Source organism: Nicotiana sylvestris, chromosome 12, assembly GCF_000393655.2.
Source record: "Nicotiana sylvestris chromosome 12, ASM39365v2, whole genome shotgun sequence".
Lineage (NCBI taxonomy): Eukaryota > Viridiplantae > Streptophyta > Magnoliopsida > Solanales > Solanaceae > Nicotiana > Nicotiana sylvestris.
Genome location: NC_091068.1, coordinates 92,957,777 through 92,972,641, shown reverse-complemented (window position 1 = coordinate 92,972,641; position 14,865 = coordinate 92,957,777). Strand labels below are relative to the sequence as shown.

General features: G+C 38.9%; 3 protein-coding genes across 3 annotated transcripts; 1 reads left to right on the top strand and 2 right to left on the bottom strand.

The window, feature by feature from the left end:
• Positions 1-4,349: 4,349 nt before the first annotated feature.
• On the bottom strand, positions 4,350-4,997 carry LOC138883386 (uncharacterized). The gene has a single exon (XM_070164068.1). It carries the CDS (start codon positions 4,995-4,997, stop codon positions 4,350-4,352), a length of 648 nt encoding a protein of 215 aa, XP_070020169.1.
• Positions 4,998-6,374: 1,377 nt separating this feature from the next.
• Positions 6,375-8,126, bottom strand: LOC138883385 (uncharacterized). The gene is made up of 3 exons (XM_070164067.1): positions 8,055-8,126; positions 7,609-7,677; positions 6,375-6,962 (listed from the first exon to the last, which is right to left on the bottom strand). Exons 1-3 carry the CDS (start codon positions 8,124-8,126, stop codon positions 6,375-6,377), a joined length of 729 nt encoding a protein of 242 aa, XP_070020168.1.
• A 3,625-nt stretch (positions 8,127-11,751) lies between these two features.
• Positions 11,752-12,447, top strand: LOC138883384 (uncharacterized). The gene has a single exon (XM_070164066.1). It carries the CDS (start codon positions 11,752-11,754, stop codon positions 12,445-12,447), a length of 696 nt encoding a protein of 231 aa, XP_070020167.1.
• Positions 12,448-14,865: the final 2,418 nt, after the last annotated feature.

The window sequence follows — 14,865 nt, the reverse complement described above, 5'->3', positions numbered from 1 at the left end:
TTAATTTATTTTATTTTAATATTTTAAATCAAGGCCCTAGGCTTAATTTGACACTCCTTAATAAATTTTGTTATGTTGTTTCCCTGCTTCTCACGTAATCTATATCAATAGCATAGTTCATTTGTTTTGATTCTTCTGGTATTTGTATTGTATCCTAAATGGCCATGAATCGTGCACTAACTGGTTGCAAAGTATATCTCAGAAGTGTTTCCTTTTTTTTTCTCGATGATGCCAAAAGGGAGAAGATAGAGGGGGAGATATGCTTGTTCTACTCAAAATTGTTGTTCTCAACAACTGTGATGTTGTGTACATGTTTAAAAATGATATTACTTGGTTCGTGAGTATAAAGTTTGTCATCATTAGAAAGGGAGAATTTGTTGAGAATTGAGTTTTGATGATTAATAATTGTGTCCAGTGAACGTGTGCTAAGAACCAAGTTCTTAGAGTAGCTGCTGAAGGTTTTTACAAGGCAGTAACTTTTATACAAAGTTACTGCGGATCGATATTGCTAGAAAGGACTCTTGATGTGATAAGGACCGATGCCCAAGAATATGTGTCTGCATTTCTATAGAGTCACAAGATTCATGGAGTCCTTAGACTTCAGGATTGCAAGCAAACGAGATTTTGACTGTATGTAGGACTCCCATATATCTTAGAGTACTGGGAAGTTAAATACTTTCACTATGGACTGTGAAGGACATACTCTTGCACATCAACAGAAGAACGCAACATAGCATTTTCAGGTCAACACTCAATTCTATCATTAGTGTGTTTTGAAATTCATTTTTCTCGAGTCTATTTAGTTCATGTGTATTAGAAGATTGAGTTGTAATCAAGATGTTATTTAAAACATGTTAGTTGGAGTATTGTTTCAGTGTGCAAGTTAGAGTATCTTGTAATTAATACAAGAAGTAAAAGTAGGAGAAGTGTGTGGGTATTGATTTACAAGTTTTGTAATCAATATATTTGGCTGATTTGTCCGAGTGAAGTTGACGATAAAATCTTATATGGTAGGTCATGGTATTTACACCTTTGAGCTGCGAGATTTTTCACGTAAAAAATTATTGTTCTTGTTTTACTGTTTATTTCATTTATGCGTAAGGAGTAAGAAAAAGAACCAAGTTATTTAGTGATCTAGGAAGGCACTCAAAAAATAATAGAAATATGAGAATACACTATAACTACAGGTATAATAAAGCAATATAGGCATGAAAAAGAATTATGCTCGACTACTCACTAACCTACCCTAATTCTCGACTTTCACACCCTCCTATCAAGGGTCATATCCTCGGTAAATTAAAGATATGTCATGCTCTGCCTAATTACCTCTCCCCAATACTTCTTTATCCTACCTTTACCTCTCCTTACCCCTACCATAGCCAACCTCTCACATTTTAATTTTTTTTTGATGAAGCATTAGTTTCATTTATTTTTCCTTGTACTAAATTTCTATTTCCCCACCCACCTTTGTTCTTTTATCTTTATCCCCCAATTTTTCAAGTTCTTGTTGGTTGACTTTCATCCTTTCATGTAGGCTTGTTAAATCTTACCATTAAATTAACAATATGATAAATTTAGAGCATGTTAATCATGATAAATAATTTCCCTTCATGTTATAAATAAAGGCTTTTTAAATTATACAATTAATGAAATCTAGGTTAAGAAATGGCAGTGGGGCAGTGCGAGATGGCTGTGAGGCGGATTTAGCCTAAACCCATATTGACTCAACCCGCAATTGCCCCGCCCCGCATAATAAAAATTCTTTATTTTCAGTCTGCCCCGTATAAACCTGTCCTGTTTTTTTTTTGGTTGACCGCTAGGCAAGCGCCTAGGGCTAGTTTATATATATATATATATATATATATATATATATATATATATATATATATATATATAATTAAAAAATCCAAATTTAAATACAAAGTCGGGAGGTCTTAGACGATGAAAGAAATAAACATTGTTGATTACATAGATCCTATTACCAAAATTGAGCAATGAACTCAAAATTGATATTACATTATGCATAACTAAACTTTGTAATTATTAAAAGTAGCCCAAGTGAGTCCATGTCCACGTTGTATCTCTAGTCTATAACGTCCAGCCCATGTCCATGTTGCATGTCCAAATTTCTTCAGCCCAATACCAGTACATAAATTGTTTGCATGCATATCCGACGTCCAGCTTTCCAAATGTAACCCCATTTCCTTGTTCATTCTCGCCCATTAAACATACCAAAAATTAGTCATGATGCCTCCAAACGGCCATGACCATACTTCTGTGTATGTTTTTAACCAGGTGTGCATTAAGCAAGGATAATTTAATTCCCATTGTTTCTTTTACCAAGGAGCATGCTTGGAATTTAAAAATCTTCCTTGGATAGAAAATCACGTGAGCTTTCTTTGCCAATTTTAAAAGCATTAGCTCCTCCTTCCAATGTCCATTGGTATAGTCGATGCAGTACACTTTCTTTATTATAATTATGGCTTTTTCAATTTGTCCAACTTTCATGACTACACCATTGTTAAATTATTGGCATTTATACCCACGCTTTATCCTTGAGTTCTGCAGATAAATACACAAAAGTGTGAATTTAAAATTCAATACCAGTTGTGTCTTGAACTCGGCAGATTTAAAGTGCAGTAGGCGTGCGTTTGAGAAGCGTGCCACATTGAATCTATGCGTGAATCCAGATTTTTGTTGTATTAAATATTGCCTCCAGTGGTCCATTCCTATTGAACTGTGCACCCCCAATACAATATTTAATACCACAAAATTGTTATATACCATCCCATGCGTCATTTTTCCGTGCATATGTGACAACTTTAAACCTTTGCCCATTTCTCCCCTGTTTTCCATGCATGTGTGTTTCTTTGGGCAGTGCATTATCACCTTATGTTGTCGAGCTATAGGTCTCCATATGTTTGTCTTGAATTTCCCATCTTCAGTCCACACCTTGTCTTGCATGATTATGATAATGATACCAACCATCACATTTTTTATTGTTCTTTTGTGGTACCATTTCTCTATGCTCTGTCTTAGCGTGCTTTCCAGGTCTCCCTTTCTCGAAATCACGCCATCCCTTAGATACATTTGAGTTTTATTCAAACCAGCATAGCATCTCAAACAACTTCTCATAGCAAAATCACGCTCCCAGACAGGCGTGCACTGTTGACCACAAAAGTTGTCTCCAAATCTCCTTTTGTCTAGAAGTTCATCTCTCCTTTCCCATGTGACATTGTGCTCACTTATTGCATTATCTATTTGGGGTAGCATTCCACTCCAGACTTCTTCTTTCTCCTCTTCCGGTTGCTTATCTTTTGTTCGAGAGAGCCATTTCTCTTCTTGATCTGCCTCAAGAAATGGTCGATCAAATTCCTCCAAAGTTCCAGCAATTCCCTTTGATGTAATTGCCTGCCTTGAAATGATCTTTGTACATATGCCAAAGCCCACCTTTAATGTCCTCCCAGTGGATTGAATGCAAGGCATTAATACCACCACTTGAGATTCTACTATAACATAAGGCTTTAGCATCAATGAGATACCTGCAAAAAAGTAAACAATGTTAGCTGAAAAATTGCTAACCAATCTCTCCTTAAGAATGATTCGAGTCCGATAGCAAATTGTAGTCTATTTTCTTCCTAATTCCTTGCAACCTTCACTCTTATGTAAGGACATTGCATCTTGTCTTCATTAATAATCCTCCTTCCTTTTGAGTCCATATCCCAGAAGCCATGACATTCAATATTTCCTTCATCTAGAGCATAATTGGCAAGGTGGTCTGCTAATGTATTCCCTTCTCTGAGTATGTGTGTGACCTTGATGATACTTTGTTCCTTCAATCTTAAAATCTCCTCAACATGATTAGTAATACACCAAGGAGGCTTCCATGATTCTTCTATAATGTTCTTTAATAGCAAGGAATCTGTCTGCAGCCATATCTGAAAATAATTAAGATTTTTGCACATCTTCAAAGCCTCCACAATAGCTACTGCTTCTGATTCATTATTGGTTCCTTCAGAAATCTCCCTTCCTTCTGCATATATCAAATCACCTACCTCATCCCTTATGCAGAAACCAATTGAACTCCTCCCTAGGTTCCCTCTACATGCTCCATCCGTATTTACTTTGATCCACCCTCTTGGAGGAAATTCCCATAACACCTTTTCATATTTCAATCGAGGTGTGTATTGCTCCAACATTGTCAGTAAGTCCAGCCACTTGTGAGGCACATACAGTCCAGGCTTTTTTAGTTGGACTAGAGCTTGCAGAGTAGATGACACCTGGTAAATAACTCTGCTCACTGATACTGCTTCTCCATATTTCAAACTGTTTCTTCTCTTCCAAAGTTCTCATACAATGCATGCAGGTAAAGCTTGTAAGACTGGCTTCAATCTGGGAACAACTGGTGCTGTCCAATACTTTGTAATTGCTTGTTGTAATGATAACCCTTCTAATGCAATTCCTGCTCTCCTCAGGAAGTAATTCCAAACACTCCTAGCTGCATTGGATGTGAAGAACAAATGTACTAATGACTCCTCCTTAGGATCAGCACAGCACCAACATTTTGATGGCATGGAGTATCCTATTTTACGCAAGAAATCATCAAATGGCAGTTTGGCTTTCCACACCTTCCAAATGAAGAAGGATATCTTGAAAGGTAAGCCTTTGACCCATATCATCCTGTAACCTAAGCTTGGGTTGTCTCTTCTTCGCCGGTAATCCCATGCAGAATTCACTGAAAAATGACCTCTTATTTCAATCATCCAGAATGGTGTATCTAACTCTGCACATTCGTTTGGTGGTCTAATATTCTGCACAATGTGGTTTGCCAAATCTTCAGGTAGAGTCTGAAATATTTTTTCCAAGTTCCACATACCATTTTCAACCAGATCATTGACATTGTGAATATCCTCATCGATACCAAACTCTGCAGGCACTTGGAAATATAAGGCTCCCAGCTCAGTCCAATTGTCGAACCATAATTGAGCTGATCCCATTCTCGGTTTCCAGTATATTTGATGCTCAATCAAGTCCCTACATTCTAGCATTTTTCTCCACACGCGGGATCCACGCTTCTAAGGTACAATTACTGGATTTAGTTTCTTGCAGTACTTTTGACTAATAAATGCACTCCATAAACTGGGTTTTGTCCTGAAATTCCACCACAATTTACAGAATAGTGCCTTGGATACATCATATAGGGACCTGAAGCCTATGCCTCCCTCCTCATAAGGCATGCAAAGGTTAGTCCACGATGATCAATGTCTAGAGTTGCCTCCCACATTGCTGCTCTAGAAGAATATTGCAAAAATGCTATGTAATTTATTGATCATATAAATTGGTGGATTAACTGCTGACAACATATGAATTGGGATACTCTGTATGACATTTGCGATCAATACAGCTCTGCCTCCTACAGATAGGAGTTTGCCTTTCCACGACAGCAGTTTGTCCATGACCTTAGTGATTGATCCCTGGTAATAGTCACTCCTTCTTCTTGCATAAAAAATAGGGCAGCCAAGATAGGTCATAGGGAAATATTGTCTTCCTATACCTGTAATCCTTTCAACCTTGTTAATCACCTCATTATCCGTTAAATGATGCAGGTATATGGCAGATTTGGCTTTGTTCACCAGTTGATCAGACGATGATTCATAAGCTTGCAAAACCTCCATGACAAGTCTCAGTGAAGTTTCATCAGATGAGGAGAAAATGATTGTATCATCAATGTATGAGAGATGATTTATTTTTGGGCTCCATTTTGGCATTCCAAATCCACAGAAATACAGGTTAGTGTGTAGTGAATTCAATCCCCGAGACATTGCTTCTGCTGCTAGAATGAATAGGGTTGGTGACAAAGGGTCACCCTGCTTAACTCCCCTCGAAGATTTGAAGAAATCATTTAGCTGCCCATTTATAAGAATAGAGTACCAATTATTCCCAATCAAATCAAAGATCAATCCAATAAACGCTTCAGGAAATCCCATCTTCCTTAGCATTTTGGTTAGGAATAGCCATGATAGCCTATCGTAAGCTTTTGTCATGTCGAGCTTAATCACAACATTTGGGCATGCTTTTGTTCTCAACCTGATATCCGTAATGATTTCTTGAGTTAACAGTATATTCTCAACTATACTTCTTCCCTTCACAAAACCTGCATGTTCCTGTGAGATTAAGTTTGGTAAAAATTCAACCAACCTTTCATGAATAACCCTCGAGAAAATCTTGTTAACAAAGTTGCTGAGACTGATTGGTCTCATGTCTGCAAAGGTCATAACTTCTTTTTTCTTTGGTAATAAAATCAGGTTTGTGTGTGTCACACTCTTTGGCAATTGCTGACCGCAAAAGAAAGCCTTGACCATGCCTACTACATCTTATTCAATGATTTCCCAGCATGTTTGGTAAAAGGCTCCAGTGAAGCCATCCGGTCCACCTGCTGAGTCCCCATTCAACCCCATAACTGCTCTCTTCACTTCTTCATTGGAAGGCGAAGCCATCAATCTTTCATGTTGATCACTATCTACCATTGAAGGTACATGATTCAGAATATCAAAAGCATTAGGAACTTCACTCTCAGTAAATTGATCCTTGTAGAACTTTAGTGCTTCTTCTGCTATTAAGTGATCTTCTTCAATCCAGTTACCAAGGCTATTCTGGATCCTTGATAATTTCAGTCTCTTCATTCTCCCATTAACTTGAGCATGGAAGAATTTAGTGTTTCTATCGCCATCTTTGAACCATAACATGCCAGCTTTTTGTCTCCAGAATTCTTCTTCTAATGCAAGATATTTAATCATTTCAGCTTGTACCTGTTGTAATCTTTGTCTGTTCATCTGTGTAGGATTGACTTCAAATTGCCTTTCATGAACCAAGACCACCTCCTCCAGGCTTGTAATCTTCTGGAATATATCCCCATATGTAGCTCTGCTCCAGGTAGATAGTACTTTCTTAAGCTTCTTTAACTTGTAGTTAAAAATGCAGAAATGTTAGTATAAAACAATATTCAAATTACAGTATATAGCTAGTATTCAAATTAAAACAGTGCAAGTCTATGCAAGAACTAAGAGAAGACTTGCACTTCTTGCATAGACTTGCACTGTCTTCTCTTGGTTCTTGTCTGTTTTATATAGCTAGTATAAAACAGTTTTTCTCTTGGTTGCACAAATTAAGTATTCAAATTACAGTATATAGCTAGTATAAAACAGTTTACCTATTGATTTAGCTAAATGGGAACAATCTAGTTATTACTCAATGTTCCCAGACTTTTGATGTTACTCTTAATTAATGTAAAATTGTTAAAATTTGACTAATTTGCCATTTTTTAACATTAAGCTTTTCTAATTAATTATGAACATCTTAAGTTCATATGCTGAGTGATAAAATTGTTTCGATAGTATTTTGTCTATCTAAAGGATACTCATTTTAGCAAAATAATATTTTTGAAAAAATACTTAAATTGGAACAAATGTAGTGTAAATAATACTTAGATAGCTAGATACTATATGTTGGTATTTGCCATCGAAACACATACCAATTGCAAAAACGATAATGTAACTCAACAACGAAGGAATATCACTTCACTACTTCAGCAAAAATAAAATTACTAACCATAGAAAAGTAAATAAGTTGATGCAATCGTACAACAAACTTCATCCTTAGAACATGACTCTGCCTCAGCTGCATATATCGGATAAAGAAAAAGGAGTTTACAAAAAAATAGAGAAAGAGACAACCGGCAAATCACCCTGCTTTATATTGAGTTTTGAAGAAAATTTTAAAACTCGTCATATCCTACACCGCAGCCGCATAAACTACAAACCCCGCATATGTTTAAATCCGCCACGTCCTATCCATCCTAGCTAGGTATTCTTCTAAACTTGTCATTCATATTTTTGAATCTCATTTTGGATTTCGATCTTCCAAGGATAGGAACTTTTGATCCCAATTCCCTAGTGACTGAAAGTTACTTCTAAGCAGGATCTTCCGCTACTGTTTTTCTTTTTAACTAGTAAATATAGATCTACCTAAATATGTCAAACTATCGGTCTGCTCACTTCAACGCTGATATTGAGTTTGACCACCATGCCGAAAACCACAACGTAGCACCTAGCAATAACATCCCTCATGCTAATCCTAATAGAGTCCCAGTTACGGACTCTATCGATGCCACCTCACATGTGGCCATTGACGCAACCTACCGACAACCCTGAGAACAACGTTCACAGAGGAGGTACACCCGAAGTGTTACATCTCGCGTTTTTCGTACGTTAAACTTTCGTCTTTAGTTAATTGACATAAACTCGGGGATGAGATTATCTTGAGGTTAGCATATTTACGCTCTTTATACCAAGCAATAAGTAAGTGCCATGAAGGAAAGGGTATACGAATTAAAGAAAATGAGTTTCGTTGAATGTACGGTCCGGGCTATAATACCCAATACTTATGGACTAGTATCATATAAGGTACCATATGACCGTGATAATATGATGTATCAAACATATTAAAAATAAGTAGAATTTTAAGTAATTTGAGATAATTTTTAATAATGCGAGTAATTAAATAATTACCGAGTAGCGATATATTACCTAGTTAATTAATTAATTATTTGTTGGATAAAATTAAACCAACATGTGGCAGCAAAGCCACATACCTATACATATGACACTTAGTTATTATAGGTTATGTGGCAAACTAATGTATTAACTACAAGCACTACCTGATCCTACGTGTAAAAAGACATAGCAGGTGGCAAACGTAGTTAAATATAAAACACTACAAAATGTGTTAATTGTATTAAAGGTAAAACACTACAAAACATTTCATTTCTAAGGCATTACAGAAGGATGAAAATGTTATGCACTTAAAATCTCTTTCAAACTTCATTCTCAAAAACATTGAGATCAGATCCTACGAGTTTCAACGGTTCCAAGAAGATTCAACAACGTAAAATTTTGTGGTTCTAAGGGAGTACAATGTATTTCTTTTTCAATAACATCACACGAATTTTTCCCTACTTCAGGTATGTTAAGGCTAAGCTCTTCCTTCATTTTTCATGGTCTCGTCATTACACAAGTTTAATAACAAGGCACAAAGAAAAATTCATATCCCTGAATTTACGTATATTTTCCTAGTTTTGTAAGTTACAATATTCTCATTATCGGGACTTCATATACAATTGAGTATTTCCTTCTTCCAATCAAGAGAGCAGAGAATCTATATATACAGTATTATAGTATTTTTATTACTATCGAGCTATAATCGATGGGTAGGCCTCTATTGGGCAACCTCTGATAAGATAGTAAGTTATATGCCGATCCTACTGTGGCCGAGCGCCTATGAGCGAGCCTAGTTGGTCGAGATACAGAGCTTAGTATGGCCGAGAGCCTATGAGCGAGCCTACTACGACAGAGAAGATATATATATATATATATATATATATATATATATATATATATATATAAGGCCGGACAACTATTTTACTAATTATATTAAGAGAATAGAGTCAGTATCAGCAGATAAGCATATCTTCAGATTTTCTTTGACTCCCAGTTGCTTTCAGTTATTATGTTATCAGTTCAGTTTCAGCTTTCAGTATATTGCCTTACATACTCGGTACATTATTTCGTACTGACGTCCCTTTCTGGGGACGCTGCATTTCATGCGTGCAGGTCTAGACAGACAGACGGGTAGACCTCCCCAGTAGGTGTTTGCCCGAGTTCAACTATATCGGTAAGCTCCCCGTCCTTTGGAGTTGCCGGGTCTAGATGTTTGGTATACATCTTGTGTATATATATATATATATAGATAGGCTATGGGTAGATCAGGGCCCTGTTCCGATCATAGTACATCTACTAGTAGAGGCTTGTAGACATATCCTATTAGTTAGTGCAGTATGATGGGCTTGTAGGCCCTGTACGTATATTTTGTTGGCTTGTCAGTTGTAGTAATTATGATGGCTTTGCCGGCCCAGCTTTATGTTGACATTTAGTCGGCATTAGTCTCTATCCAGTTTTATATTTAGCATCGCACATTATCTTGTAATGTGGCCCATGGCTAAAGTATGACATTACATGTTTAGAGTCTCTTAGTCGCAAGTGGTATGCAAGGATTGGTGAGGCACTAGGTGCCGGTCTCTCCCCCAGGCTCGGGGCGTGACAAAAGTGGTATCAGAGCAGTTTTGTCCTAGGGAGTCTACAAGTCGTATCTAGTAGGGTCTTGTTTATAGAGGTAGGGTGCACCATATTATATAAGCAGGGGAATACAAGGCATTTAGGAGTTGATTACCCTTCTTTCAAATCTAAATCGTGTTATAGCACTAAGTTATAGGAAATTTGAGTTAAACATACATGTTGACGTTTGCATGCAGAGATGACGGTAACTAGGAAAACTACGGCTAGCCAGGGGAGAGAAACAACAGTAGGTAAGGGGACTAGCAGGGTACCCCAAGCAGATGGGACCCAATCAGAGTCCCAGGGAGAGACCCCTACCCAGTAATTACCGGCTACTCCGCTACCTGAGGAGATTCCTAGGGAGACTGCACATCTAGTTCCCCCTCCACTTTTATCAGATCAGGACTTGAGGAGTGCGGTGAATTTGTTGGCACAATTGGTAGCTACCCAGCAACAGGCTAGAGCATCCACTAGTGCAGGACCTTCTGAGGGACCTGGGAGTTCAAAGGTCTGAGAGTTTATTGCTTTGAATCCCCCAAAGTTCATAGGGACATATCAGAGGGAGGACCCGCAGGATTTCATAGATCAGCTACATAAGATTTTTCGGGTTATGCATGCCACGGAGAAAGAGGCAGTTGAGTTAGCAACTTTTCGACTCCAAGATATAGCCATCCTTTAGTACGAGGGATGGGAAAGGTCCAAGGGATGTGATGCACCTCCTGCTATTTAGGAGAATTTTTCAGATGCCTTCCTTGACCAGTACTTACTGCAGGAGACCCAACAGGCCCGAGTTGATCAGCTTCTAGCCCTCAAGTAGGGCAATATGAGTGTTCGAGAGTATAGTCTCCGCTTTGACTCATTGGCCAGATATGCACCATCCATAGTTGCTACTATGCAGGATAGGATCCACAAGTTTATAGCAGGGTTAGCCCTAGAATTGACCGAGGCATGTGCCACCGATGCATTACATGATAGTACGGATATCTCCCAAATTCAAGCATTTGGCAAGAATATAGAAAGGAGTAGGCGTCGATAGCAGGGTACAAAGAGGATTAAGTCAGGGCAGCGTAAGAGGATGAGATTTGCTAGGTCTCAATAGCAGTCTCAGGGTACTTACATGCCCCAATACTTCAAATGTCCACCTAGACCTCCGCCACCTCAGTCACAAGGTTATAGGTATGACTATTATACTCAGTCAAGACCAGGTGAGAGCTCCTAGGCGTCAAGTTTGTAGCAATAATGAGGTTCGTGGCAGATATGGCCATTCCCGCCACGGTGTGCCATCTGCGGTAGAGGACACTTGGGCTAATGCTGAGCCGGTTCCGATGCTTGCTATACATGTGGACGTCCGGGGCATATGATGTGAGATTGCCCAAATAGAGATTCTAGGGGTATGGTACAACCAGCAAATTCAGCAACAGGATCAGCTATGTCCGTGCATCCTTCAGGGTGCGAGTCCCAGTCTTCGGCTGGTAGAGGTTGAGGCAGAGGTAGAGGGTCCAGTTCAGATGGTAACTAGAATCGTATCTATGCGCTAGCAGGTTAACAGGACCAAGAGTCCTCACCAGACGTTGTGGCATGTATGTTGACCATTTATTCCCTCGATGTTTATGCCTTGATAGAACCAGGATCTACTTTATCATGTATTAAGCCATTTGTCGCAAGGAAATTTGGTATAGTGCCTGAAATACTAAGGGATCCTTTGGTGGTATCTACACCGATCGGAGAATCGATTATTGCTAGATGGGTTTACCGAGGTTGTTCGGTATCAATTTGTGGTCGTCAGACCTCAACTGACCTAGTTGAGCTAGAGATGTTGGATTTTGATGCTATCATGGGCATGGACTGGTTGGCAGCTTGTTATGCCACAGTTGATTGTCGATTAAAGATAGCCAGATTTCATTTTTCGGGTGGGCCAGTCCTTGAATGGGTAGATAATACAGCGACACCCAGAGGTAGGTTTGTTTCCTATCTGAAGGCGAGGAAAATGGTCGCAAAAGGGTGCATTTATCATATTGTGCAAGTTAAAGATGCAGATGTTGAGATACCTACACTTCAGTCTATTCCAGTAGTAAAGGAGTACGCGGATATATTTTCAGATGAACTTCCAGGTATTCCTCCAGAGCGAGAGATTGATTTTGGCATTGATTTGCTTCCGAGAACGCAACCAATATCCATTCTTCCATATAGAATGGCACCTGCTGAATTGAAGGAGTTGAAGGAGCAGTTAAAAGATTTACTGGAGAAAAGTTTCATCAGACCCAGTACCTCACTTTAGGGTGCACCAGTACTATTTGTATGGAAGAAAGATGGCTCACTGAGGATGTGTATCAATTATAGGCAACTAAACAAGGTAACTATAAAGAATAAGTATCCACTTCCAAGGATAGACGAATTGTTTGATCAGTTGTGGGGAGCTAGATACTTTCAAAAATAGATTTGAGGCCGGGGTACCCCTAGGTCAGAGTTTGAGAGAAAGATATTCCCAAGACAGCCTTCAGGACCCGATATGTCCACTTCGAGTTCCTTGTCATGCCTTCGGGTTGGCGAATGCGCTTGCCATATTTATGGACTTGATGAATAGCCTATTGCGTCTATATTTGGATATGTTCATAATTGTCTTTATTGATGATATTATGGTTTATTCACGTTCAGACGATGAGAATATGGACCACCTGCGAGCGGTACTCCAAACCCTTCATGATAATAAATTGTATGCTAAGTTTTTTAAGTCTTGAGTTCTGGTTGAAGTCTATAGATTTCATGAGGCACATTGTATCCGACAGAGGTATAAAGGTAGACACTCAGAAGATTGAGGCTGTGAAATCATGGCCTAGACCTACTACTCCGACAGAGATTCATAGCTTTCTAGGCTTAGCAGGATACTACTGGAGGTTCGTAGAGGGTTTTTCTTCTCTTTCAGAACCATTGACAAAGCTGACATAGAAAGCGACTAAGTTTTAGTGGACAGAGGCCTGTGAGCAGAGTTTCCAATAGCTTAAGAACAGGTTAACCTTAGCGCCAGTTCTAGCACTTCCAGAGGGTCCAGATGGTTATGCCATGTATTGTGATGCCTCAGGTATCTGGTTAGGATGTGTCCTAATACAACATGGGAAAGTAATTGCGTATGCTTTAAGGCAGTTAAGGAAGCATGAGCGGAATTATCAGACCCACAACCTCGAATTAGTTGTGGTTGTCCATGTAGTTAAGATATGGCGGCATTATTTATATGGTGTTCATGTTGATGTGTACAGATCATAAAAGCCTGCAATATATCTTCAAGCAAAAATAATTGAACTTGCGACAGAGGCGGTGGCTTGAGTTATTAAAAGATTACGATGTTAACATTCTCTACCATCCAGGAAAAGCTAATGTTGTAGCAGATGCCTTAAGTCGCCGATCTATGTGTAGTTTAGCACATGTAGAGACTGAAAAAAGACAATTAACCAAAGAGACTCATCAATTGGCTTGTTTGGGGGTTCGGTTAGTAGACTCTGTCAATGGAGGAGTTGTACTCTAAAATACCGCAAATTCATCTCTCATAACTGAAGTAAAGGAGAGGCAATATGAGGACCCAGAGATGGTCGAGTTGAGATAGCGGGCTCCACAGCAGAGGAAGCCATGGTTAGAACTCAAACGAGATGGGGTTCTCATATACATGGGTCGTTTATGTGTTCCAAATGTAATAGGGCTACGAGACAGGATTATGTTAGAGGCACATTATTCGTGGTACTCCATTCACCCTAGGTCGACGAATATGTATCATGACATTAAGGAGGTGTATTGGTGGAACGATATGAAGAAGAACATTACTGAGTATGTCGCCCAGTGTCCTAGTTTCCAGTAGGTGAAGATAGAGCACCAGAAGCCCGGAGGGCTAATGTAGACTATAGAGATCCCGACATGGAAATGGGAGGCGATAAACATGGACTTTATCACGGGTTTACCTCGTTCTCATCGTAAGTTCCATTCCATATAGGTGATAGTCGATAGGCTCACAAAATTAGCTCATTTCCTACCGGTTATATCTATATATACAATAGAAGATTATGCAAAGTTATATATTAAAGAGATAGTGTGACTACATGGAGTGCTAATATCTATTATATCTGACCGTGGGGCCCATATTACAGCACATTTTTGGATGTCAGTTTAGAAAGGTCTAGGGACTCAGGTGAATCTCAGTACAACTTTTCATCCACAAACTGATGGACAAGACGAGCGCACAATTCAGACGCTCGAGGATATGTTACGAGCATGTGTGCTAGATTTTAAAAAAAGTTAGGATGAACATCTACCTCTTATCGAGTTTGCATATAATAACAGTTATCACTCCAGTATCCAGATGGCTCCGTACGAGGCTTTGTATGGGCACAAGTGCAGATCTTCTATATGGTTGTTTGATGTTGGAGAATCTGGGTTACATGGGCCAGACTTGGTTCAGCAGGCCATAGAAAAAGTAAAGCTTATTCGGGAGCGATTGTTGATAGCTCAAAGTCGTCAGAAGTCATATTCTGACGTGCGATGACGAGATTTAGAGTTCGGGGTAAATGACTGAGTATTCTTAAAGGTGTCACCTATGAAAGGTGTGATGAGGTTTGGCAAGAAAGGCAAACTTAGCCCACAATATATTGGACCTTATAGGATCATTCAGAGAGTAGGCCAAATAGCTTATGAGTTAGAATTGCCCTCGGAA

Bases quoted from the DNA above. Each gene is read 5' to 3' on its own strand.
- LOC138883386 (XM_070164068.1), bottom strand. From the start codon at position 4,997: ATGGGATCAGCTCAATTATGGTTCGACAATTGGACTGAGCTGGGAGCC.
- LOC138883385 (XM_070164067.1), bottom strand. From the start codon at position 8,126: ATGAGGGATGTTATTGCTAGGTGCTACGTTGTGGTTTTCGGCATGGTG. The intron at 7,678-8,054 runs GTGAGCAGACCG...CGATATATGCAG, and splicing joins AACTCAATATCAGCGTTGAA to CTGAGGCAGAGTCATGTTCT. The intron at 6,963-7,608 runs GTTAGTAATTTT...TTTAACTACAAG, and splicing joins AACTTATTTACTTTTCTATG to TTAAAGAAGCTTAAGAAAGT.
- LOC138883384 (XM_070164066.1), top strand. From the start codon at position 11,752: ATGTTGACCATTTATTCCCTCGATGTTTATGCCTTGATAGAACCAGGA.